Source organism: Ascidia mentula, chromosome 4, assembly GCF_947561715.1.
Source record: "Ascidia mentula chromosome 4, kaAscMent1.1, whole genome shotgun sequence".
Classification (NCBI taxonomy): domain Eukaryota; kingdom Metazoa; phylum Chordata; class Ascidiacea; order Phlebobranchia; family Ascidiidae; genus Ascidia; species Ascidia mentula.
Window position 1 is genome coordinate 15,194,860 of NC_138569.1, and position 27,198 is coordinate 15,222,057.

General features: G+C 38.4%; 1 protein-coding gene across 4 annotated transcripts; it reads left to right on the top strand.

Moving 5' to 3' along the window:
• LOC145898837 (ral GTPase-activating protein subunit alpha-1-like) lies at positions 1-27,198 on the top strand. 4 transcript variants are annotated; one of them, XM_082987467.1, is made up of 51 exons: positions 1-205; positions 535-648; positions 721-770; positions 831-888; positions 1,180-1,223; positions 1,393-1,570; positions 1,705-1,820; positions 2,471-2,612; positions 2,896-3,073; positions 3,322-3,387; positions 3,934-4,084; positions 4,482-4,616; positions 5,009-5,080; positions 5,185-5,247; positions 5,568-5,690; positions 6,364-6,468; positions 6,773-6,970; positions 7,289-7,411; positions 7,545-7,663; positions 7,930-8,159; positions 8,825-8,986; positions 9,379-9,489; positions 9,722-9,876; positions 10,073-10,160; positions 10,265-10,375; positions 10,638-10,991; positions 11,735-11,816; positions 12,120-12,394; positions 12,463-12,537; positions 12,703-12,887; positions 15,237-15,338; positions 16,240-16,401; positions 16,630-16,755; positions 17,962-18,087; positions 18,360-18,530; positions 18,592-18,702; positions 18,790-18,858; positions 18,963-19,079; positions 19,284-19,467; positions 19,910-20,085; positions 20,595-20,648; positions 20,863-21,013; positions 21,280-21,458; positions 21,597-21,778; positions 22,133-22,312; positions 22,481-22,604; positions 23,506-23,661; positions 24,012-24,170; positions 24,590-24,717; positions 25,037-25,311; positions 25,770-27,198. In XM_082987467.1, the coding sequence occupies exons 1-51, from the start codon at positions 88-90 to the stop codon at positions 26,120-26,122; spliced, it is 7,266 nt and encodes a 2,421-aa protein (XP_082843593.1). In that variant the 5' UTR covers positions 1-87; the 3' UTR covers positions 26,123-27,198. The 4 variants fall into 4 exon arrangements, with proteins under 4 accessions (XP_082843593.1, XP_082843595.1, XP_082843594.1 ...); XM_082987469.1 differs by lacking the exon at positions 10,638-10,991; XM_082987468.1 differs by lacking the exon at positions 3,322-3,387.

Here is a 27,198-nt window from a genome sequence, read left to right on the forward strand (position 1 = left end):
AAGAGTTTCTGTAGATATTAAGTTATGGACTAAACATGCACATCGATGTTGTGCATTTTCCGCAAATCTGTGTTTGAATAGCTTAAAATGTTCAAGAAGCACAGGCAGCCCCAGGGTGAAAGCGCTGTCAAGAAATCCATACAGAAACTACTTGACCCAAAGAAAGATGTGGTGGCAAGATTAAAACATCTCAAAAATGTTATTAGTAAGTTTGCTCACTCTTGGGAGTTTTAATGTGCCTGCCACTTTAATAATTGCCTTAGGCTTGTCAACACAGATATTGTTAACCCACTATTTTGAAATTTCATGAAGGAAATTTTCTTATTCAAACTTCGTAATTAATGTAACCAACTTCCTTGAAATATTTTGTTTTCACTTTGGCATAGCTTTTGAATTACCATGACAACTATATACTAGTATTTCATATTGTCACCTTCCCACATGTAGATCAAATCCCATTCGAGATACCAGCCCGATGATAGACATTAAGCCAGTTTGTAGTATAATTATGATGAGTTCAAAAAATCTTTCCAGCAAACAGCCAGGAAGCTGAAATCCAGCCATTGTTTGAACTTCATTATTCACACATTTACTATATCTTCCTGGAAAACTTTCTACTCACTGAGGCAAATCTACGCTTGAAAGGAGGTAAAAACAGTGCATTTTGTGATTTTTATGTTCTGTGTTGTTGTATAACTCCGTTTGTATTTGTTTTTTCAGCACACCGAGCTCAGCGGGAAGAACTTGATTCTATTCTTGAAATTTTTGAGGTAGCAGTGTTTGCGAATGCTATTTTTATTATAATGCCTACTAAAAATATTTTTTTACAGCAAATACTCGTCAACTTGCCAGAGCTAATAAACCAAAGATGGCAATACCACAGCATAGGTAAAACAAGCTAAAATCCAAATATGGTAACTTTGCAAAATCTCACAATAAATGGGTTTAGCTTTATTTAAATTACATTGGTTTTCATGTCGGGTGTTTTGTTTATGGTTTTAATAATTTATTGGTTTTCTCTCCATTGTGAACAAGTTGTTTGCCTTTTTGTAAGTAATTCAATGGTTAATGTTGATTTTTACTCTTGTACAAATAATGGGTTAACCCATTTATTCATTGTTGGTGGCGTGGAATTTAAAGCAGCCCATACATTATGTTCATAACCATGCCTATTTGCAGACATGGTCATCAAAAGATTGCTACACACACAAAATTCTTTAAAGGTTTGTTTTTGTGGCCTACAGACCTTTACCCTTTTTACCCAATACAGTGTTTGGGACTTCAATCTATCAATGTATTGTTTGTAGAAAAATGAATCTCTTTCAAACATTTACAGACCTTATTAATGTATGAAATACATTTTTGGCTAGTACTTACCAATTTAAACACCAGGTAAGAAGAGAGGGGATGCACTTTTTCCTTCTTTGGCTGCGTGCACTTCAAGAGAATGCTTTACCTCGCACTCTGCTCTTATATGCCTGCCTCGTTCCTGGCTACCCTCCACCAACTTTCAGTGATGGAAAACCCTACAGCTTAGAGTGGCTTGTTAATATGCCAATCAATGAAGAATGTAAGTGCTGTTTTACGCAGATAAAAAAATACCTATGCATAAACATTTTATGTTTGGAAAATTACTTTTGTGTGTATTTACCATTTTGCATTTGTACTAATTTTTGTATAAAATATTCTTTTATTTACATACAGATGGTGTGCACCAGATTGAAATCGCTAGCCTTGTGCCGCCCTCATCAGGTGAAAAAACCCCAAGTGATATAACTAAATATTTCCTTGATGCCTTGCTGGAGTTTATGGTGTTAAAGGCAAGTAGAGTATGTTGTTTTTAGTTGATATATATACTAGACCAAGTTACATGTACCAATAATATTACTTAATATATGTCTCTTGCATAGATCATTTATTCTCCAGTTTTTGGTGCAGTTATCCTTGGTTGTATGTTTATATATTGCAGACAGAAAATGTAGAAAATATTTAATGATTAACTCTATTCAGCTGGGCATGCTCTTATACTTTTGATTTTGTGGATAAGGCATGTTGTCTGGTTAGGTCTTAACTCGTAATTGTTTTGGTCATAACATAGCCTGCACAACAACAGCTTGAACACATTCTCAACTTCCTGTTTTGTTGTGGCAATTGATTTCATACAAAATGAACACTTCCTTGGCTCCAGCCATTAGTTAATGGGACTTTGCAGTATTTACACCAGAACTCAAATTTGTAACTTCCGTAAGCACCATGACATGCAAAGGGTCGTTGCCAGATTTTACGCTACGAGTTGTGGCTGTTTTGTGAGGATACAAATAACAAAGAAAGTGTCCATACTAATTTTATTGCAAATATATGTTTCTTGTAAAATCAATAAACAGATACAGACTCATTGGTCCCATCGGTTCACTGTATGAATATTTCAAATTAAAATGTTCGCTGTTTACAAGTTTATTTTACCATTCAGTCACATGTACTTCAATGGAAGCATGAACATAAGATGGCTAAGCAGTCCTTCAGCTTCCTGTGGAACCTCTTTAAGCAGAACTACCTGCCTAATGCTTTTCCAGACTTCGATCATGCAACCAGCATCTACTGTCCAGTACTAAGTCAGTGAATTTATTTAGATCTTAACTGCACTGGTGTAGAGTTGAGAATGTAAATGTAAACATTACTCTAATATAAAATATTTGTCATATCCCTATTTCACCCAATCGCTGCAGACCTGCTTGTGTTAGGCTTTTTGATAATGCCTAATTTTCAGGTCATAAAACTGTATTTGATTTGTTGATATGGAGAAATTTACATTCTATTAAAGTCCGTAAATTGAGATTGTGTGAAATGCATATCTCATCCTTTTTACTCAATTAACCTCTGTATACATTGTTTCAGCTCTGCCTGAGCCGCGTGATTCAGTAAATTATGTGCTGAATGTTTCTGACTCTGGCTCAATTGACCCAAGGATTGAGGTTGCATCAGGTTGTTCTATGCTTTCATCACGCGTCAGCATCATAAAGTGGATAGTTAGCTTCACAGCCCGCTTTGAGAAAATTGAGCCTGCTGTCAAAAGGTTAGTGCTGTTCCCAACATTTCTGACATGCCCAAACAATTATGTGCTTTGGTCAACTGTAGAATTGCGTGATTTCACTAAAATAGAAGCATGCCAAAAAATGTATATACTAATCATGCATGCCTTGTTTTTGAGCTTTAAAATATAGCGATTGATTGCTTAGTCTTGTATGTGCACTTTTAGTTAACAATGACAGTGATTCAAGGTAATTCAATAGTGCATGCCAGTCACTTGTGAAATTTTCAAAGGCCTGATGCCACTGTGGAGGCTCTTCATCGACAAGTTCTAAAGCAACTACAAGAAATTCATGTCAGGTAGTTTGTCAAAACTATATTACATGCAAGATTGGGTCTGAACAATATTTTTTCACCAGTTATAGCATGCATGGCTTGTTCTTTTTTTCTTTGGAACAAAATTTTGTAGCATTTGTAGTGGAACACAGATTGCATGAAAAAGTGTAGAATTTTATTTTACTTGTTTTCTTGTGGCTGTTTCATATCTCTGAATTTTGGTTGTCTTTACGTTTTTGTGTGTCTCACTATTAACAGGATTATAATTTATCATCATGACCAATCTGCTAATTACACTTGATCACCCAAGTAAATATGCTGGATATTTCAATCTGATACAATTAGTAACATGAAGTATTGGTGATTAGCCTTTGAAGCCCACAATATAGTATCTAAATCTTACTTTCAAACAGAATTAAATTTGACCCTTTAACACCAAATGTGGTAAGTTAATATGCTTTTACATAATGTCCACTTGAATGGTTCATACAGAGATCATATCATTCATGTAAAGATATCATCTGTAATTGCCTGTCGTGAGCATGTCTTTTAATTGCACAATTTCCGCAGCCACAGTGAGAAAACTACTGATCCATCAGATATCAAAGCTCAGAATTCCATCAACATGTCCTCCTCCCATCCTCAGCACATTAGCGTGTCCTCTGTGCAACAACATGACACAGATGCCTCAAATTCCAACACCAGCACCTTGACTGAAAAAGTATGTGTTGATTTGTAAACTTGCGGCGGCATTTGACACTGGCCATTGTGATGATTGTGGATTGGAATGTTGTGCTTTTTAAAGTGATCCTGTACATTGTTTTTTTTATTTTTGGTGCCTATTAAGTTACATAGGAGGAGACGTTAGTTTTGTTTGGTCTTGTACGGTTGGTTGTTCTCATAACGTTTTTTGTATCCAGTATAAAACTTCTTTGTGTCAACTTTAAATTTTTTTTTCGTTTAATTATTTTCTAATTTCAGCTACTTATATGTAATTAATAAAACAAGTTTTTTACACTGAATTACCAAATTACTTTTCCTGTTTTTGTGAAACAGTTACATAAACCATTGAAATCCCATTAAATATACAACATGAAAAAGCTAATTTTTTGATATAGGAACCCAGCATTTCCAGTTTATCAAGTCTTGATGACAAACTTCGTTCAAGTGCCACCATAGAAGAAACTCTTGTCCGTAATGTTCTCTACTCTACGAGAGAAAATGTCAACATAGTCCATGAAATGTTTCGTCAGGTTGGTGTTGTTACATAACAATTGTTTCCAAACTTTTGTGCATGTTTCCATTTTTTCATGCTCAATAATATTGTTTTTTGTACAACTGTATTGCAATGTCATGCACCCTGTTTATATTGCCTTGAAGGAGTTCCAAACTTTATCACTTATCACTTATTACTCCTATCCACAACCCCCCATATTTGTTTGACAGTGACATTAAGATATTTTATTGCAAAGTGCAACTGTCAATTGTAATGAATAACTTAAAATCTCTGAGGAGAAGTATAGTCTTTGAAATTTAAGTCCAAGTAAATGTTATACTTTGTGACATTATATTTGCGCAACCCGTAAAATACAGCGTGCAACCCTCAGTTATGGAAACCCTGGTTTAGTGTTTACTTATGGTTTAGGCGTTTATGCTTCCACTCACTGAGGTTCCCACCATGCGAAGAGTTGTTAAAGTTTATCAAGAGTGGATTCAGGTAAATGATGATAAAAATAATTTGCGTAAAATATTCTGTTGTTTACATAATACAGCACAAGCCAAGGACCTAATACATTTTTAACAACTGAAAATATGTTTTAGGACGGAGAAATTCCTGTTTTTATGGAAGATGAAGATGATGAAGTTGATTCATTGGTCCTTGAGGTAAAATAGTCATTAAAAGGGAGGGCATAGACTGTTGATTTAAGTATTGCTTGTTTTAATCATGGTCGCACCAAGCAGGACTAAACTTTTCTCTTTTTTTAAGTAATTTTATTTCTTGTTGTAAAGATCAGTTTGCTTTGTTTATTTCAATGGCATTCTTTCAATAAACTAAATTTTTCCTGATAATGTTTGGGATTCTTCCTGCAAGTAATTATAGATTCCATACAATCATGTCTCAAAAAAACATATCAATGTCAATGGTTTAACGCTAAGTATCCCAATGATCACAGGTTTGTAATGTCCATTTATTATTTGTACAGGAAAATGAAAGCATATCCAAGCAAAACCACCTTGTTGCCCAGGAATCAACAACTTCACTTCGTAATGTTTCTTACATTAGAGGGCAACTCAATCCAGTTATTGATGAGGCTCATGGATTGCATGTAAGAATTTTCTGTTCTGCCAAGTTGATTCAGTTTTTTAAAATTTTTTGTGTTAATAGTGAAAATGTAAATGACAATTTATCCAAAAAAAAAATTACAATTTATTAGTGCAGGGTTAAAATAGATTTGTTTTTTGATAATTGCAATTGAATGTCTTTCGCTAATATCACCAGACTGTCGCTGAGGCCAATCTAATATATTCAATAAACTCATATTAATTAAGGAGATCAATCAATGTACAACTGCTACCCTAATTTGTATTGTTTTATTTAAAGTTATATACAACTTGGTAATGGCACAATGGTTATAGTCAAGTTGAAGTAATAACTTTTGTAACCAAACACATTAGTAAGAAACATAACTCACAGTTTTTAAAAATCTTCAAAACAAACAGTAAAGCCCATGTAACTTACAACATTAGTAACACTTGGGAAATATGTGCATATCAGGGATTTTTAAATGAAATTTATTGGTTAGAAATATGTGTGGTTGATCCATTGGTTTGACTGATTTTTGCCAGGATTTATGTTTGTGTGGCAGATGGCATATACATCTCAAATTTACACTGGGAAAAATTTCTGTTTGCTTGTTTGCCATGCGGTAGTGGTTGAAACATCCAACAGGAATGTGTAAACATCATCGACTAACTGTTGTTTGTTTACCCTTTTGCCAGGTCCGTGCAGGAAATCAAAGCACCTTACAATTGTTTGTCACCAACTCAGCACATGTGTTCTTAGTGGAGCCTCCTGCCAATGCTACCAAACTGCTGGAGACGCAGGTTTATTACTGCTGTTAAATCAAAGTTTTTTTGTGTCTATGCATATTGCTTGTTGTTCTCTGATGGATAACTTTTTTGGTTGTAATAATTTATCTTTAAATCACATTTTTCTCGTTCTGGTGCACGTACAATCTTTTTCGAAGTAGTAAATAAAACAATTTTTCTGATACCTGCCTAAATCAGCAAAATACAATTGGCTCTTTCATAAAGTTTACAAAACCAATATACAGTTTATGGCAACCTGTGCTAGCCATGAAATAAATGCTGCAATATTGTAAGAATTGTGAGAACCAATCTTTTTTAGGTTGATGTGTGCAAGCGTGTTCTCAACCTGTACCGCTACATGGTAATGAACGTGCCACTGTCAGATGTCACATGGCGACAATTGCTGCGCGTCTTGCTACATGTCACCCGCAGTATGCTGCAAGATGTCTCCCAGGATGAAATGGATCTGGGAAAAAATCAAATGGTGGCTGGTAGATTGGCAAGCCCAGTATTTCAGGTTATTTTTTTTAATACTGTAAATGAGAGGTAGTATTTTCTGAGTTGGCTTGGTGCCATATATTTTGTATTTGAAAATATTAGTGCCTCGAAATTGAATTCCTTTATCTGTATTATAGTTGATTTGAATATATATTATCACTCAAGTTTCCAGAATGAATTGAATAGCATTTTTATGCAAAACACACTTTATTATTATTTCGAAAATCAAAAAAAATTAATTGCACAGCTAGCTGCGCAAAACTTAATTGTGCAAAAGGTTTGAAACCTGTTTAATATTTCATACAACAAACTTCATATCCTACGTGCACTCTTAAAGACACTCATTGTCTCCTGGATCAAAGCAAACTTGTTTGTGCACGTCTCGAGAGATCTTTGGGATGAATTGGTGGAAGTTCTGTCATCATTGACACAATGGGAAGAGCTTATCACTGAATGGGCTGTAAGTTATTCTAAATCAGATTTATTTACATTTTGCCAGGGACGATTGTCAACCGTAAACAACTTTTTCCCTTGGATTTTTTTGCTATGGATGTAAATGCTGTTGTAAAAGCATTATGTATTGCATTTGGTAGAAAAATATGGAAACCATGACCCGTGTTTTGGCCCGACATGTATACAAACTTGAGCTGCAGGATTTACCACTGGACCGACTCACTGAACTAAAGCACAAAAAACAGAAAAAGGGTACCGGGTAGGTTTTGAGAGAATGTGCACAACTTTTGTTTGTTATAATTATATTTTTCAACCACTTTGTGTTTCCATTCTACGAAATTGTCACTACAGTTTAAATCAAATACAAATATCCTGTATAATTTTTGAGATTTGTATTGAGTAATACTTTATATTTAAAATTAAATCGATAATATTTGGAGTTTTATCTGTTTATTTGAATCATTTCCAACAAAAAAATGGATGTTCATAAATTGGTATTCAGGATATTATTCTATGTGTGTGCAGGGGAAAGGATGCAAGACATTACAAAGGGGGTGCAATTTTGCAAGAGAGATCCTTCAGTCGAGGTTACAGCCGAGACTCCAACTCCCTTGTCGCCACAAACCTTCCTGACGCAGAAACCAGAATGAGAAGTCGCTCAGCTCTGGTTCCAAGAAGCCAAACGGACAAAACTGCACCAACCACGAATGGTACACCTAAACTGGATGCAACCACTAAGGACAGAAGAAGTATTAGTGAGTTTATGGTTTTTGGTTCAAAAATTTAAATCTTTCAGGTTTCCAAAGTGAAAATTTAATGAAATGTTTGACCAATGTTTTCTGTCCTTCCCTAAAACCAACAATATAACTTTTGTGTTGGAGTATTTATACTCACAATTTGGTCACCATGTAATTAAGTGGACAGAAACCCAGCTATCACATTTTGCTGTCTATTGATTCACCACCTATAGTCACTGCAAAACAAACTTTGATTAATCTAATTCAGTGTTTCTCAAACTTTTTCCAATCACGTACCGCTCATTTGTTTTTTAATACACTGCGTACCATCGTATTACTATACCATAACTGTTATGACATACCACCAATGAAAAAAATTTTGCCATTATCACCAGTTGCTTGGATTTCTTTATTGTGCATTTGTGACGCAGTAGTATCAACGTAAAATTGTTGCACAGTTGAATACACGATGTCAGAATTACAGTGCAACAATTTCATGTTGATACTATTGCGTCACAAATACACAATAAAGAAAACCGACATCATGTATTTGCAGCGGTTTTGGCTTCTGCAAAGTGCGGCAAATTGTATAGAGTAGTCTAAATCGCGTACCACTTGAAAAGCTCTCGCATACCACAGTTTGAGAACCACTGATCTAATTAAGAAACTGAATTTTAATTCAGCCACCAGTTCATTGGCAAACTCTGAGGAAACAAGTGAAGAAAGTGACAAACCAGCGCAGAGAGGAGTGTCGGCGATGGAGTTACCAACCTCACAAAGTGACTCCTCTGATTCAATGTTTCAACCAAAAAGAAGAAACAGTGCATCAGACATCTCAACCCTAGGTAAAAGAATCGTGTATTTTTCTGTTTTAATTATTCTTTAGATGTGTGTTGGCAAAATTACATGAAGTTTTTCTCAATTTCAAGGCCTTTTTTTTCAAATAGTAGTAATTGTGTCATGTATGCTAGTGTGCATGTTCAATTGTCCACAAGCCATGCAATGTCATCATTGAGGTGATGATTACTGCAAACATGTGTGTGTTAGCATATATAGTAACAAAATAATGTATCTGTAAAACGTTGGGGAGTTCCTTTATTGTTTGGATGCTTCTCTTCAAAAATATTTTATTAAGCCCATGTCGTAATATGCACATGCTTTTTCTACTGTAAATCTTTTTGCCATGCCCCTGTTTTAGATAGAGAAGTCAGATAATTTATACAAAATAAACCTTTAGGTAAAGACCATTCGCTATCCTCTATGAGACACAGAAGTGACTCTGAGGGAGTGGGTAACCTTGAAAACAATGAGCGTGCCCCAACCCCACTTACTAATGGACACCATGTTGGTAAGAAAAAAAAAACATATTAGTTTTTGCAAAAAAAATAGCAAAATATTAGTTGCTTCATTTAATCTTGCCCAACAAAATATTGAACTAACAAATTTTGGGATGTTCAGTGACTACCTAAATTCTCATTTGTTATTTGATTATGACATTTACTGAGACCATTTGGGCCATTCTCTGTGTGTATTAAATGCTGTTTCTTTGATTGACAAAAATAATAATTTTGTGTCACCAGTTTGGCAGGAACCAACACATGAAGTTCACCAGTATCCTGGTAACACCGAGGGAAGCAGTTTAAATGTAAGCGTACAGAGTCTCGAAGATGACGACATGTTCGATGAACTGATACACGAGAGGTTACAAGCAGAGAAGGACAACATTTCAGATGAGGTTTAACGTAGTTTCACGGCATAAAAAATTCAATATTTCAAATCATGTTTTCTTATATATGAGTTAACTAATTCTAAAATTCAGCCTAATGGTTAAAAAAAATTATACTCCTTTAGGTTTACTAAGCATGACTGACATTTCTGACTTCTTGCGTTTAACCCTGACAATTTAAAAAACTACCCATGTCTTTTTACAGTTGAGAACGGACGTTACAAGCATTCACAGTCAGGACTCAACTGCTTTCGATCCCAACTGGATTCCTTGGGCAGACAGGGAACCACACGGTAAGAACTTTGATTGTTTGGTGGCAGTAGAGAGCCTTGCATTGTGTTAGATGAAATACTGTTGCAATCATTGATGTGCGCTAAAGCTGATTGTTGTGCTGCAGAGTGTTCAAATAATATGGATGGCAATGAGTCGCAAGAAAAACTTTCAGTGGAAATTACAATATTTGACCACAAGGATGAGCAACCTAGTTTAAGTAACACAGCTTCCACAGGTAGAAAAAAACTTTTCAAAGTGAATTTGGTGATTAGTTTAGGTATCCGTGTGTCAAACTTCTCGAGAGTTCAGTTGACAAATATAAACCTGATGGTGCATGTATTCTCATTTTTTGAGAATCAATACAAACTAAAATTTGGTTTAAGTTTGATGCGTGGGTTTGTGTGTCTGTGTGTGTGCCTAAGGGAAGTGAGAGCAAAAATTGAATGTGGAATGTTGGAATGGTATGTTGCACACCTGTTTTTAATTTCTCTTGTCAGCCATGCCGATACTGGTGCCGACACAGGGAATGTTCGCAGAAGACAAAAGCCACCTCATCTCACCCTCGTCCACGGACACCCATTCGCCTCCCCTACCATTATCCCTAACGCCCCCTGCCATACCAGCACGGGTGGCCCTCCCCTACAAACAAATGAGCCTTTTTGAAATCGATTACCTTTCAACGCATAGCGATTCATCTGAAATCACAACCCCCACATCACTTAGCCATGATTTAATCCCCCATTCCGATGCCACTTTGGTCGTGGCAGACACTATACCAGGCACTACAAATACCCATCCATTGCCCAATGACCACAATACTAATGCAGCACAGAGTAACCATGACTTCCACGGTGAGTGTTTGTGTGTGCATATTTGGAAGTTGATTAGACGGCCTCGACAGCATGGAATGGCTCAGAACAGCATGTGTGTGCATTCTAACACATACATTTGGTTGTGCCACTGCTAGACACATACTGGCTACAAACAATTCCATTATATTGTGAAATGTGGCTTGCACACGTAACAAATTCAATCTTAGCTCTCTTACACCACATTTCATTCCTTGCACTGCGGCAAAAATCTGCTGACTTGTTGCAAAGAGACAGGCGCGAATGTTGGTTTCATTGGTGAATGCGCCCAATCAAATGCATGACAAGGAATTAAAACAGTTTGTGAAATATAATTGGTGCATTTTAATTTAGCTGTAGTGGTTCTGCATGTGTGAGCACTTGGGGGTGGTAACAAGGTGGTGTGGTGTATCTATAACTAACCTTGTCTGAAATTGCAGGTTGTAAATTGACATGCACTGGCTTAACTGGAATTTTGTTTTCTATTTTATTGCTGTGGTTGGTTGGCTTCTAAGCATCCAAACAAATTTGATTTGGTTCAAATTTGTTTTTTGTAACCTTAGGTGCTGTTTTTGTGTTACTACAATCTAACAAGAAGCAAATTTAATGTTTAATTTGTCTGCATGTGTGTAGTTAACATAAGGTCTTGTCATGTGCTTAATCCTTTGTTTATATTATTTGTTAGCTTTTGTCAAAATTTTTTATTACCGATTTTCAGTACTTGATGAATTGATATTTCTATTTAGAAAACTTATTTGATGAAGTTAGAGTGCATGCACCAACCTCATCCACTCCAAGTCCTTCCCATATAAACCACACAACACAAGAGTAAGTACATTATAATTTTTTCTGCTCAAATCTACCTTATGGATACAGCAGCATTGTACTGCACCTTTTTGTGTTATTTACATTTTTGAAAGTGCGTAATAACAAAAATATTGAACAATAAAACATAATACTCCAGATGTACATGGCATGTTATAGCCTGACAAAAAAATGTAACAATATGTTTTGAATGGTGCTATCTGTATGATAGGATGTGAAGGATTTTGCCACATGTGTTTAAATAGTTAGATTTATTCAATAAATTGCATTTCCGTTAAAATACATAACAACATGATTTTCATTAAGATTGGATTCGACTGTGGCAATGGCTGAACTGGAAACATCACTTCAAACTACAGATGACACTGCCAGTTCCCATAGTAACAGCTATAGTGAATATCAAACACCTTCAGCATCAAGAGAAAGTGTTGTTATTACTGTTTCGACGACTGACAACTCCGTATCTGTCGATGGAGGTGATGATGATGCAGCTGTGGAGGTGGCAGTGGAAGAAGAACCAAGTTTATTGATTAACACGACTGATAATCTTTTATTCCAAAACTGCAGCACCCCACAACCAGGTAGTCAGTTGTTTAAGAAAATGTGCCAAAAAGTGCTGAAGTTTACGGAACAATGCATTGTTTTACAGCTACTGAAACACTGTTTGCGGAGAAATTGGATGACACTAGTTTCGAAGGGGATATTTTGCTAAAAAATGGGAAAGGTAAATTACAAAACACCATTGATTGTTAAATCTTAACCAAATGTACTTTGGTCTATCCATCTATTCAATGCAATTTACATCGATTATGTATTGCTATATTTGCATTTATAGCATTCATGTAATTTATACTTGTATAATTTAAAAACATATTGCTCTTCTCATCAGATCAAGTGATGGGCGAGTGTAGTATATTAGCCGGTGGAAACAGAACTGGTTGGTTTGCTGATGTTGCTGTTGCCTTGTGGCGCCGTCTTCTTGGTATACTCGGTGATGTGAATGAAATCACCGATCCCCAGATACATCAGTCCGTCTTCAGCTACCTCCTCGAACTATGGGGAATATTATATAAGGTTTGATATTGTTGTACTTTATTTTTATTTTAAACTACGCATGACTGTTATACATTATAACTGAAATGCTCCTATCCGTGCTGCAGAACAATTGAAATATTTCTGGAAAGCATCTTTTTCTGTCACCTCCCAAATACTAAGTGTCTGTACTTGACTGTTAAACTTCAGGCTTGAATTGTTAAAGTTTGATTTGGAGCTTGAACTGTTTGTGGTTGTAATTAAAAAGATATGTTTTGTTTTTTGGATTTATAACACAACCCCAAATACCACCCCTCATAACATAGAAAGAAAAACGAAACCTGTGTTATGTGATTCACAGTTTGAGGGCTTTCCCTGGCAAATCCAAAAGTACATGATTATAAATGGGTAATATAAATTAGCTAAAACCAATGTGTTCATGTTACGCAAACTGTAGTAATCAACTCGTATTGTAAAATCCATAAATACAATTTCAAGACCACAACCTGTTAAGAGTAAATTTTGTCTGGTACTTTCTTGTTAACCTTAGTGACGTTGTTTGGATGGTAAATATTTGGCTTGTTTACGTCAAATTCAGCGCCATGAACATGGATATGTATATATATATATATATGGTTTGCAGCCAAGCACTTAATTGTTTAAGGCTTGTGCAAAAATACCTGAGTCCTATTTAGTAGTTAACAATAGGGGTTGCATTGTGTGTCAGTTATTGTCCCTTCAGCATTGTTCTGCTCAGTGGGATCTCCTGATAAATAGTTAATGTATTGATTGCATGGTATGCTGTAATCCAGACAAGTGACAATTGTAATTAAGGGCATTTCTACAAATTTTATATTCTAGAGTTTTAAACCGGAAAAAGAGGAAGTCTTGAGGGCAGGGGTCCTCAATATTGAAACTGAGAGTATGACCAAAAAAGCTACAACCATCGTGCAGCTAGTTACAGGCTTAAAATAGAAAGGGGCCTAGTTCATTGTTTCGTGCTAACCAAGCTGTTTCATACTTGTATCCCGGTAACATACTGATGGCAGCCTGTCTCTAGAAAACTGTTTACCTGTTTGCTGCTTGTACCATCTGGTTGCTGTCACTGCACAATGATTAACAGAGTATTAAAATGCAGAAGTACACAAGAGCAGCATCATTGTACTTTGCAGGGCACAGTCATTAATTTCATAAGTGAATTTGCATGGCGAAGGCAGACACCTTTTCATTTCCTTTTAAGTTACTTTTATGCGTAGGCTGACAGTGTGTAATGTGTTAAGGCATCAATGGGTGACAGTCGTTGCAGGAATTCACTGCAGAACAGGAAAAGTAAACAGGTGTGGTTTATTAAAGGTGTTGTCAGAGTTAGTGCAGCCCTCTGGCAAGTAACCAAATTCTAGTTTTTAAGCTATCTGTCCTGAAAAAAAGCAAAATAAATGTTGTGCACCATTAAAAACTCACTATATGTAAAGTTTTTGGTGAATTCTGAAACTTTCTTTTGCATAGGCCCTTGCTTCTATGTGCGTTTGATTTACATAGTTCCTCACTTGAGACTGTTATGAAGCGCAAACTTCGAGCATTTTTTAGCACCCCTGCTGTCCCGTCACTGTTTACAGAAGATAATAATAATACAAGGCAAAGCAGCTTCTTTTCAAGCAGTTCTACAAACTTAGCAACAAGTACATCAGCTTCAAAGCTGCACAGTCAGTCAAATGACAATGTCCCGAAAAGCATGTCAGTCAGTTCAGTGGATATGCTTGGCGAAAGCAGAAGTCAACATGATGACATAAGGAGAAAATATGCCACAGAAGCAGCATATTCTGTTCCTGATGCTGATTCCGATGTATTTGACGAAGATTGCGATGTTGTTGATTCCGCTGATGAAATTGAGTTTCCTTCTCCACTTGAAAGTGAATTGAAATCGCCTACTTCACCTGTTGGTTCATTGCCATCGTGGTTTAACAGACAAAGCCGAACCTCTATTGCCAGGAGAGAAGCCAATGACATTCTTGACAATGTAAAATACTGTATATATAAAAGTGTGAAGTGTATTTCTTATACCCAAACAAAGTTTGTACACATACAGGTTTCACATAATACTAGAGCAAAAATGCTTGTTCAAATTTGCTTAAACCAATGTAACATATCCAAGCTTTGTTGGCAACAATGGCAGTGTTTGTAAAAAATATTTATTTATTTAGAAATACATTTATAATCACACACCCAAAGACAAACCTTATGTCACGGAAACATCTCAACGAGCTTTACTCATGCCTCCCGCCATTATGTTGCTGAAGTGTGGGCATTATGTTAGCTATGCTTCGTTAATAATTTCCTTACAATGCTGGCATGCATCATTTGCAAGTGCTGACAGGGAGTTTGTATGTGTAGATGCGTCAAAATCTCGGCTTGAACGGTGAGAACAGCCAGCCTTCAACTGACACACCTGAACTTGTCCCACCCCTGAGAATTCTGGCACCGTGGGGTTTCAAGGTGAGTGATTTGTTATTCTTACCCTGCAGTCATCAAAAATGTCATGTCAGTGATATCAGCTGTTTCCTTTAGGTGTTATATCTGTCTCCCATACTAAATTAGGATGTACTGGATACAAAAAACCCTTGTATGCTAAGCTGTTTACAAATAGGTAGTTATTACTCTTGTACCACAATATCCACCTTGCTTTTGTCAATATATTGATTATTTGTTGGTAGTCATCGGTTGGGCTTAGTGATTATAGACAGGCATTCAGCCAGAACAGGAATTCCATACCCCATAGCAATATAACATGACATGTGTAGTTAGTTGACACTGAAAATGGAAGCATTGAAGACATTGTTTTCATGGGTAAGTTAAAATGCCTCTTTTTTAGGGAAGTCCAGGTTTGTTTGTGATAGCAGTGCAGTGTGTGTGGTGACTGTGCATCCTGTGGTTGTGGCAATTAAATTTCTCTGAATATCGAGCGAGTTTTTGTGATTAAAGGTTTACTTAAAGCCATTAGGAAGCCGCTGGATTTTCTAGTAAATTGTTGTTTTGTCATTTAGAAGAAGCAGATGCAAATAGTGTTATGACATATATATTTCAGTGATTGACTTGGTACATTGAAGTTAAGTGTAATTATACTCAGGTGAAAACATCACACAGTTGAGGCCTTTTTAAAAAGATTGTGCTAAAGATTGTTGTTAATAAACGAGTGATTTATTTACATCACAGAAATAAACAGAAATAAAGAGTTTCTAATCGAATTGTGTGTTAAAGTTTTTCTGCTTTATTTAGACGTTTTAAGTCATTTTTTGAAGAAAATGTGTTCAGTGTCTTTGGTAATTAGCTAGTATAAATAAAACACATACGAAACTTTCCATAGTCAACAATGCTTAACAACAGTGCTTGTTACCAGGCAACCATGGCCCTGCCAGACAGCCACAAGGGTGGAAAACTTCATGCCTATCAGCTTCTATGCAAGATGACTGTGCAGAGAGAGCATGACACCCCACTGGAACCTGACCACCTTGCACAGTATTATGCAATTCTTCACGAAGGACTCCATTCCACAGACCAAGTAAATGCCTTTAGATTAGTTTACATCATTCAGTTTTATACATAATTGGCTGAGAGCCTCACTCATGTGCTTTTTTTTATCTGAATATGTATAATATGTGATACAAATGTGAAGTTAGGTTTTGTGTGGTTTTTATCTCCCTTACATTTAAAAACTATATAAGAAAACCATAAATTTTTGCATATTTGCAACAAGTAAAATATTTGCATTATTTCTGACTTGTTTCAGGACATTGTGAACGAGATAGTGGGCAGTTGCAGTCAGTATTTCTCTTGTTGTCTTCCTGCTTCAACTTTACTTTTACTCGATTTTATTTACGCCTGCCATGCTGTTGCTGCTTCTCAAAACCTCAAGGTAACCTGTCTTTGCAATAATAAACCTCACAAATTTGTAGTCTTAAGATGTTTCGGTGCCGCTAATTGTTTGTTTTTTGTGTATTACACATAAACAGTGGCGGATCTAGAAAAAATATGAGGGGGGTGTTCGGTTTCGGTACCTAATTAATGAAGCCGTTAGATGCGATTAAAATTTTTTTCGGACATTTATCATGCTGTAATGTTTTGTCAAAATCTCGGTGGAAACCAGTTTTGTTGTTGATCACGTTGCCAATATTACGCATGTTGAAAACAACTGCTAGCGCTCGCATAGGTGCAAAGAGGAATATAAGGCAACCGCATGCAACATAGTTTTTATTTGTATGTTTTTTTGATAACGTAAGCCCACATTTAATTCCTTTTAGATAACACGTATATTTAAACCTTTCTTTCAAAGTCGTGGTAATGAAACTACGGCGCAAGCACTACCGCAAAAACTCGCATAGAGTGTTCCAAGTGTTACGCAATTGCGTAAGCCAGGAAGCCACCGTTTATGTGACGATTCGCACCAACACTGGCGTTCGTATTTTGCAATGCTCGGCCACAAATAACCTTAGTTTACAGCGGAAAATTGGGGAATTCCCAAACAAATTCCGCCCCCCCCCCACTCTAATAACAAATCTGTAATGGTCTAGGACGTGGTCTTGCACCACCAAATACACATCGATGTTTTAGCACTAGATAATTTGCGATAGATATAAAAAAAAAAACAGACGAAATACAAACTACTCGTTGTATAGAAATTGTAGCAGAAATGAATAAACTTATAAGGTCGCGCTTTTAAAAACAGTATTGTTGACGGGTTATTGACCAACGGCACAACAAACGATTGTTTCATAAGAGTCATCGCCGCGTGAATGCAGCGCGCGCGACCGAGAAACAAAGAAACAGCGGAGACGAACACTTCACCGAAATTAACCGCACTTTCACACCCCACAAAACAATGTGCCAAAATGCTGAGGGGGGTGTTCTGACACCTAAACACACCCCTAGATCCGCCACTGCACATAAACATCTTCGCCCAAGAGGGAATATCTTGCAGCAACTGCTACAAAAACTGCATTATGAATGTGTTTATAATTGGGAATGTGCGAATGTAATATTTTGCATATATATGTGTATATGTACATATACGTCCCAAATCAGTAGACTCGCTTTAGCGTTTAACCTGCTAATCTGTTGCTAGGCTCCGCGCGTTGAAGCCCAAACAATACTTGGGTCGACTTTGTGTTTTGCCAACCTCTATCATGACATTCCTGTGCTTAAACCCGACTCCGTCGAACCCACTGCTACTGTGTGCAATAATATTAAGGTGAGTATATTTATATTTGTCGCTGGAAAGTATGGATGTTTTTTTGCGTAATCGGACGAAAAATAACTGTAATACTGTTATGATTTTTGACCCCTTTTAGAAGGAAATGAATTCGGTTTAAACTTGTAATTTTTCAACAAGAACTGGTAAATGTTTAAAAAGAGACCAATGTTTTGCCTTCGCTGTTTGAAAAGTGCCTTGCAGAACAGTATCATAGTTTGTGCATCTGTACATTTGTATCAAAGCCACTTGCTCACTTAACTATTACGCAGGATTATGTGGTTGACGCTCTCCTCACTTCGGGCAAAAAAGAACCTTCCTCATCTGCGCGCTGCGTGGCGCTGTCGAGCACGGGTTTGTGGTTGTATGAAGAACTCACAATTGACCAACCCCGACATAGTCGACTCAAAGAAGCAATAAACGTTCTTCTCGTATCCCTGAAGGTAATCGAACGTGATCGTTATTCGTGACAACATGTTTTTTAATGGTGGTTTGTTGCTGTAGTTTAACAACCGCATGGTGGCGTGCGTCGCCTGTTCCCAACTTCATCTTCTCACCCACTGTAGCGAGGAATTACTCCGCACGATGCCAGACATGCCGCCGCGAATTATCGAGGTAAACCGATTCGGACCGGTTGAAACCGGTTTACTTAAATTTTCTGACCCATGAATTAATTACCAACCTCCGTATGGATGTTTTCAGGTGATGTCGTTGAGCGTTTCGGCGTTGTTGAATGACACCGAAGCGAAAAACACCGACTCCGGCCGCCAGGTATGTTTCAACTTAAACTACGTTACCGCGACTTTATTTAGACTGTTCTGCATTTGTACAATGAAAATAAAAATATAATTTGCAAAAAAACATCGTTTTTGCAGCTGCTGGTGGCGTTGCTTCAGTGTATACTGGATTGGTGCATGTGCGTACCTCTGGAACTCCTCGTTAACACTTACGGGGTCAACACAGACAAGAGGTTGATCAGAACTGTATTTAAGGTGAGTATATTTATGGGTTGTGTCCTGTGTTTACACAAAGAAAACTGATTTCCCAATTTTTCCTTGTATTTTTTTCCATAAAGTTGATTCAATTCAGTTTTTTTAAATTCAAAAATTGTACAAAACTGAAAAATTATAGAGTGTTCACGTAGTAGAAACAGCACAATGTTTTTTTTTAAACCGACGTTTCTTGTATAACAACAGGCGATGCAGACCGCGGCTCTCGGCAAACCAGGACACAGCGCCAAGCATAGTTACAGTTTATCCGATCTCGCTTCCAAGGATTTCGATCCCAACCTTCCATTGGACAAAGTGCAAGATCCGCCAACCTCGATATTCGCAAACGCGAGACCAAAATCCATCACCCGAAGCAACACGGCGAAACTAGGCAAGTATATATATTCATAAAGGTGGATATATTTCCGCGTTCGGTTAAATTTTGGACAACTTGAGCAAATAACTAAAATTTGGATTTTCAGAATATTTCGCTAAACGTTTGATTGTTGTTGTTGGTAATAACTTAAGAAAAACTACTTGTTATTTCGAAGCAAACCAATGAATGTGTCTCTCACTAAATATGCTATTGTTTTGTCAATGATATATGTTGCTGGAGTTTGTTTTATAATGTGCCTTGAGATGTTTTCATTGAAAACTGTATTGTTTGTAAAAGCACAGCTGAGAAAACGTAGTTCAAACAAATAACGTTTATTCCTTATGTTAGAATCCAACCAAAAGCCGTGAATGCAGGTGTGGGCATTTTAAAATAATCCTAAACCTCTACGTGGGCTAAAACGCGAGCTCTGTTCAGAACCTAGTCATTGTTATTGTAGGTAAGAACGGAGCGGTGAGTCTGGTGGCCCACACAGTCCTCGCCCATCTTACAAACCACCTCGGTCATTTCCCACTCGCCAGAGGGACTTCAGTGTTGTCTTGCAGAGTGAGCGAACACCACGATGTCGAGGACGGCGAGTTCTCGTCAAAGCTTTTTCAATCTCCAAACGTCCAGGTACACGTGTGATGGTGTTGTCCTGACAACCCAGAAATGTTTCACTAAACCCGCATGATTTATTACACTGACGTCAAAATCGCAGGGCTGCGCATCGCAGTCTGGTAATCTAACCTAACATTTGAAGTCCAAACCCGACAAAAACGTTTCAGAATTTGAATTAGGATTGAAAACAAACTTGCGACGCAACTATGGCCGAGTGTAAATCCAGTTGTTTCAAGCAGTTGTGATCTTATGGGAATTTGTCTGTGTAAAATGAGTACATGACGTTGTTGACGTCACCAAATGCATATTCGTGTTAGGGCATGGAATTAGGACGCAAATGACGTTGGGTTCGATTTGTTTTCGAAACGTTAAGTCCGACCTGACTCTCAACCCTGGCAAACGCACATAATTTCTGTTTCATTGCACAACTACAACCTGTAACGGTCACCAAAAGCGGTGTAAATGCTCGTCAAAGCATTTAGTTTGCTTTTCAAACTTTACCTTATCTTGTTTTCGATTTTCAGTTCCTCATATTCAACGACAGTTGTCTGATGTCTGTGGTGGAATTGCCGGCGGAGGTAAGTTTTATGTAAGGCAGTTACTTTGTTTGCTAGTAAATATATTTTTGTTCCACCGGGATTCGAACCCGGGTTATCCTGACCACAAATCCCGACCAGGTTTTTTACCAGGGACAAGGGCCTTGGCCCGTGTTGCCAATCGCCCGCCCGAATAAATCCATTTAAATACTTTTTTTCATAAAGCAATTTACGTAACAGTGTATTATCCTCGCAGGAGAAGGGCTCTCCCAGTGGCGACCCGACGGCCAGAATGACCTGCTCGAATCGTTGTGTGCGGTTTATAGTGCGTGACGGTGGCGGGAAATATTGTTGGGATTCTTCGGTATTGTACGGACCACCTGATGTGGACAACATAACGCGACCTGGTAAACCACTTGTGGTTAAAAGTTCTGCACCTTTTTTTGTCAAGCTTCTTTACCAAAATAACAGCAATTGTCGTTTGTTTCGTGTTGCGTTCGCATTTTACCGTGACTGGTGCGTTCGGAGTGAAACTATTTAAAACACTTGCAAAATATGTCATTGTATAAAAAATGGACACCAAATGCATGCAAAATCTTGATCACTTTTCACACATTACGACATAAACCTTTTTGATTATTATAATTGTAATTGACCAATGACAATTTTCCAGTTCATTGCGAGCCCATCTCCACACTGGACGCCGAGATAAGTTCGGCGGCGAAAGCTGCTTGTCGATCTTATCTCAATTACGCCGCCGAGGAGGTAAAACGTCAACGTAAGGTGGCGCCAACTCCCCTTCCCGCACACGACGAGTCGCTTGCAAATGATGCCTGCGACAAGCTCGACCAGGTAAAGAGTGCCATTTGCTATGTCTTTGGTAAGCTAGTGGTTAATCATGTGCGTTCCATCTATAGTATATTTGGAAATACTGTAGTATTGTTTCTTTCCCACCGCTGTAATATCTAAAATAATTTCATTTGTACACAGATGTTGCAATACATCGGCTGGAGCAGTCCCGAGTGTCAAGCAAGAATCGGTTTGCCTTTAAACATTCCCTCTCCCGCCCCCTCATGCGTGACGGATGACGTACAAACGAGGGCCACCAAGTGTTTGCTAGGCCATCACGATGATCTGGGAGGAAGTTACGCTGAAAACGCATGCGCTACAAGGTACGTTATATAGTTTGCAGATTTCCTTCAAGCATAAACGGACCTTTTTTACGTTTAAAACGATTTAGTTTTAGTGTGACATGTGGAATGTGAATGTAGTCTTAGTGTCAAAAAGCTTTGCCACTGGTGACATAAGAAAAATCCAAGGCACAAAAAAAAAACTTTTTAAGAGTAAAAACAGAATGATGTTTGCTAATCGCCGAAACTTGGCTCAATTTTTGCGTTTTCCTCCTTTTCAGTGCAAAGGGCAAAATATTATTGCGTAATAAATATCCACCAATTATCCCTGTTCACTTTAGATTACAGCAAGTTTTTTTTATTTCTTAATGAAAACAACACCACGTTCTCGCGCAGCTGGCAAAGTGCTCCAATCCAACCCCGACAAACTGTTCCTACTCACTCTCCGTTCTACCACGCACGAATGCTCTGCATCGAGATGGGGTTCTTGTCACGTGACAACCGTGATAGAGTGAGCTTACTCAGGAAGAACGAGCGTCTTTTGCGCGAACTGAAGAATCTAGACTCCCGACATTGGTACGACTTGAAATTTTTTTTTGCTTGGAAAAATTGCATTTCTTCAAATCTCGAGTTTGAAAGCAATTTATTTTGTGTAAGCTGTTTCTATTTTCGGGGTAAAGCACGATTTTTATGTGGTGAATTGTATGTGAGCGTGCACAGTCACAATTTAATCTACATCTGCAGCCGGGAAACCCACAAGGTGGCGCTCTTCTACATCGCGCAGGGACAAGAAGACAAACTGTCGGTACTATCCAACACTGGGGGCAGTAAAGAGTACGAGGACTTTGTGTCCGGTCTCGGTTGGGAGGTGAGAGCAACGGAAAGTAGGCGAGAAATTCTGCAACTGTTAAATTGTGGACATTTATGGAAAGATATATTTCCGAGGTTAAAATCTGTTGACTTTCGTGTGAGACAAAAAAATTCGCTAAAAAGCATCGTCAGTGTCTTATGCAAATATAATCTCTATTAAACTGTTAGATTGTAGTTACGTAATTGTATAAAAGACCAGAAGCAGTAGATAAAAAGGTAATTTTTCCATTATAGTTAAAGCCTAAAAAAAATCCTAAAAAAATCCTAAAAAAGCTGTACTGACGAGACCTTTTAGGTCGAAACAGTGGCCATCTGTCTGCAGCTTATACACAGTTCATATTATGGGCTCCACATTGCTTATCCAAAAAAAATCATTTGCGAAATTGCGCAACGTCGTTGTTCTAACAAGATAGGTGGAAACGTGTTGTTGCTTTCTGAACATATCTGGCACAGGAAACAATCGATTGTGTGGACAGAGCATTTCTCCCAACTTGGTTTTAGCTAATTGCATTTCGTTACTCCGCCCGTTTTATGACTTAGTAAATCATCGGAATGATCTCTCCTGGCACACTTGCTTTCATTATTGATATGACAGCGCTCGTAAAATGTATTACCAGGCAATACAAACAGTGTAATGACGGCCTCCTTTAAGAAACTGAGATATTGAAAAAACCCTAATGGTTTGCGGCAAAAAAGCTTAAAATGGAATTTTAATTTGACCAAAATCTTTCTCTACCACCTCCTGAATTAGTACATGTTTTACATACTAAGTAAACAGATAATGAAAAAATCGATGCGAATTTTAATTTAATCTCGTAAATACCTCATTTTTAGCCCTAAGATGAAAATATGCATATTAAATTCCTCACATCTTGTATAACTGAGCCTTTTATATCCAGGTCGACCTGAGCGTCCACACTGGATTTAGCGGCAAACTTCAGACGGACGGAAGCACGGGTCGGACGGCTCCTTATTACGCGACATCAAGCATAGAAGTAGTCTTCCACGTTTCCACGCGTTTTCCCTCCAACGACGACGGAGCGAGAAACAGAAAGGTTTAAATTGTGTTTTTTGTCACTTGAAGTTATCAATAAAACCTTGAAACAAGTTGAAAACTGAATATTGATTGATTAGTGATGACAAAGGCTTGATTAAGTTTTTGGCTCAGCGTCTTTTGTCGTAACCTGGCAGATCGAAAAACACCCCGCTTTATTATTTTTAACACTCATTCGTTTTTTGTTAAAAACTTTATCTATAATAGTATGGCGGAGAGTGTGTGGGTGCGTGGGCACTGAGCAGTTTTCATTTCGTCCATATGAGTGCACGCGACTTGTCATCGCGATCCGTCCGTTTTTTACTCGTCACACGTCACACGATCAAGAAAAATATCAAAATGTTTATTCAGCTGCAACATCTGGGCAACGACGAAGTTCACATCGTTTGGTCGGAACATCACCGTGATTACAGACGTGGAATTATTCCCACCGAGTTCGGAGACGTCCTCATCGTCATATACCCCATTCGACATGGCCTCTATCGAATACAAATCATCAAAAAAACGGAGGTATGTGCTGCGGATGAATGATAGAAGCATGTGCGGACTATGACTCGCTGCTAATTTTCTGACAAAGATGTGGGTAATGGTATAGACTGTAAATGAAATCCTCTTCTAACAACGTATGAATGTATTTTCTTAATTGCTAACATAAACCGACGTGATCGTTTGAATTATTCGTAAATTATCATAACAATCTATTATTACTATGTGAAATTGAAGTTTCACTTGTATCATGCCAAAGCGAAGCGTTGCTGGTTATAAGTTAATTTCGTGAAGTTAAAACTTTTTCAATGTTAAGAAACTTCCGACAATAACAGCATCCAAATAAAGGAAAGAAACCAGGATGTAAAAAATGACTTTCGACTGTGATTATTCAACCTTTTCATATTTTCCGCCGCATTCTCATTATTACAAAACATTCGAAGGTTCCGTATTTTGGTCCCTTGTTCGATGGAGCAATTGTGAACGGTCGGGTTCTTCCTGTGTTGGTGAGAGAGACTGCGATCAACGCTGGGAGAGCAAAACGCTCACAGATTTCCCTCTACCAACCATAGTATCCTTTCAAAAAAGACACCCAGTTATTTTGTTTCTTTGTAATGAGTAGAGACTGGACCTTGTTGGTTGATTTACGTAAAATGGTCCTTAAACGTCGCAACGCATAGTTTGAGGACCACCAATTTACGTAGTGATAGCATGGAATGACGTCAGAATGACGCTTGTTTGAGTTTCATTCCATTTAGGCGAAAATTATACCAACGTTATCTTTATTTGCCAGTAAAGTAATCTACACACCTTTTTGACGTATCACTCCACAACCAATGTAATATCTTCCATGTTTAACCTATTATTCCTTAACCTTACCCGTAACCCAGCTACGAGGAACGCACGCGCTACCTTCGCCAGATAATCGAACAGTTTAAAGACGATACTACGTTCGAAGACTACAGCGCCCACCTGTTCTGTCCTGTACCCCAAACGCGGGGGGCCCGAACCGAGGCCGCCAAACAGGCCGCACCTGGACCACCGAGGAAGCAGCCTACGATCGTTGCATCCGAGGTGGCCAACACTAACAGCAACAACAACTCCGCGGAGGTTCGAACCGGCGACCTCGAGACTCTCTCTGCGAACTTTGCGTTTATGCCCTCGGGTAAGTTTCCTCTGTGTCTTGAGTGAAGTTCTTCTTATAAACATGTCCAATTTCCGAATGATAATTTAGATTCCAACTCTGTTTTTCAAGGAATTTAACTGCATCTTTGTGTCAGGAAATATAGCAGAAACTCATTGTTTCTGTGAAATAAAATTTGTCTACATTTGCAACAGGTTTAGCCGTTTTATTAAAATTGAATAAAGCCAGTTAATGATTGGTAACATGAACTTTAAAGTGTTATAAGAAAACGTATTTTTAAACTCTCTTAGTGACCCGAATGTGCACACTGCGTACAATAAAACCTTTGCAGTAGCTGAAGAAGCGAGATTAGGCTCGCGAAATCTCGTCCAACTAGAGTTGTTTACCAGCCAATTTGTTATAAACAGTGCACCAGCAAGTACTCGAGTTACACAACCTTTGTTACTTTGGGTCAAACTTTTATCATTGACTCTTAACAGATGCAATTCAAATGGACGGATCCAGCATGGAAAACTCCGGACACCAAGTTACCAAACCAACCTCAACCACGCAACGATTTGCTCCTCCAGCATCTCGCTACATCTCATCCTCCTCCCTGCTTTCAGCTCCTCCTTTCTACTCGACTATGTCTACTTCTGCTCCCTCTGGTGGCAGCGGAGGAAGATCGGGTCGTCACGCTTCAGGAGGAAGCAAGCCCCACGTACACTTTCGCTCCAACTTACTCCCACGGAGTGTAACTGGGGGTTCGCAGCCCCATCTGCCCCCTAAGGATTTTGCGGAATTCCCCACGCCGCCCGAGAGCCCCCCTTCTCACCCCAATCAGATATTGTAGCGGAATTCGAAAAAAATTCTTCCGCGCACTTGATTCCATATGCAAGCCGCTGCTGGTCATGCGCCAGTAGTGGCAACGACAATCAACCAATCGCGCACTGCCACGTCACGACGCGGGTCGGGTCCCCCTACTTTCCCACTTCGGTACGAGTCCGCGCCGGTGCTTTTTCGACCCGCCCGTCGCATCCTGCTGGTGCCAGTCGCTACAATGTTCCTTTTCTAACTCTCGCGATCTTTTTCACCCCGCTGGTCGGGGAAGGTCCAATTACCCTGTTGAGTTGTTCACCGACCATTCGCGTTTCACCCCCAACCTTATGCACACGCTCACTCGGCGACACGTTCCTTTATCTCGCCTCGCTTCAACGAGAAATCATAAAGACATACACTATTATATGTAAGTTGTACACCGCCGTGCGATTAGGTGTATACCCTTGATTGTCGTCACCATTTTTCATATTGTATGTGTGTATTTCGCCCATTAGCATTCGTGAAATTCCTACAAATGAAAGCTTCAACGCAGACACTGGTCATTGCAAATCATTTCTCCCCGAGGATGTGGCGTGCATATTGTAGCTTAAATCCCCGACCGCTACCAGACAAACCATCGCATTTCGGCCAATTGTTTGTTGCTCTTCCGTCGATTCGAGGCCACATTCCGACGTCATTCCTGTGTTTTCAGGTGCGGCACAATCGAGTCGGGCGGGGATTGGAGAGAAATTGCCGTCGTGAAATTACCTCGCGACGAGCCGTCGACCCCTGGGTGGTAATTTGATTTGCAGTTGAGAGCAATAATCCGCATGCGAACACCTGCAAAATGCGATTTGCCGTTTTAAGTAAGCCCAACGTTTAAAACTGCGAGCTACAAACGTAGAGGACTTGAAACGAAAACTTGTTTTTTCGCGATTACGTCATGCAAAAATGCCATCGTGTTGCGAAACCTACAAAATATGATTGTCCGACTCACACACACACATACATACATACATACATACATATATATATATTTTAGTACTCGCACTGATCGCGCTTGAAATTTTAGCTTCTTCATTGTCGCAAACTAGAGTAGAAATAAACCAA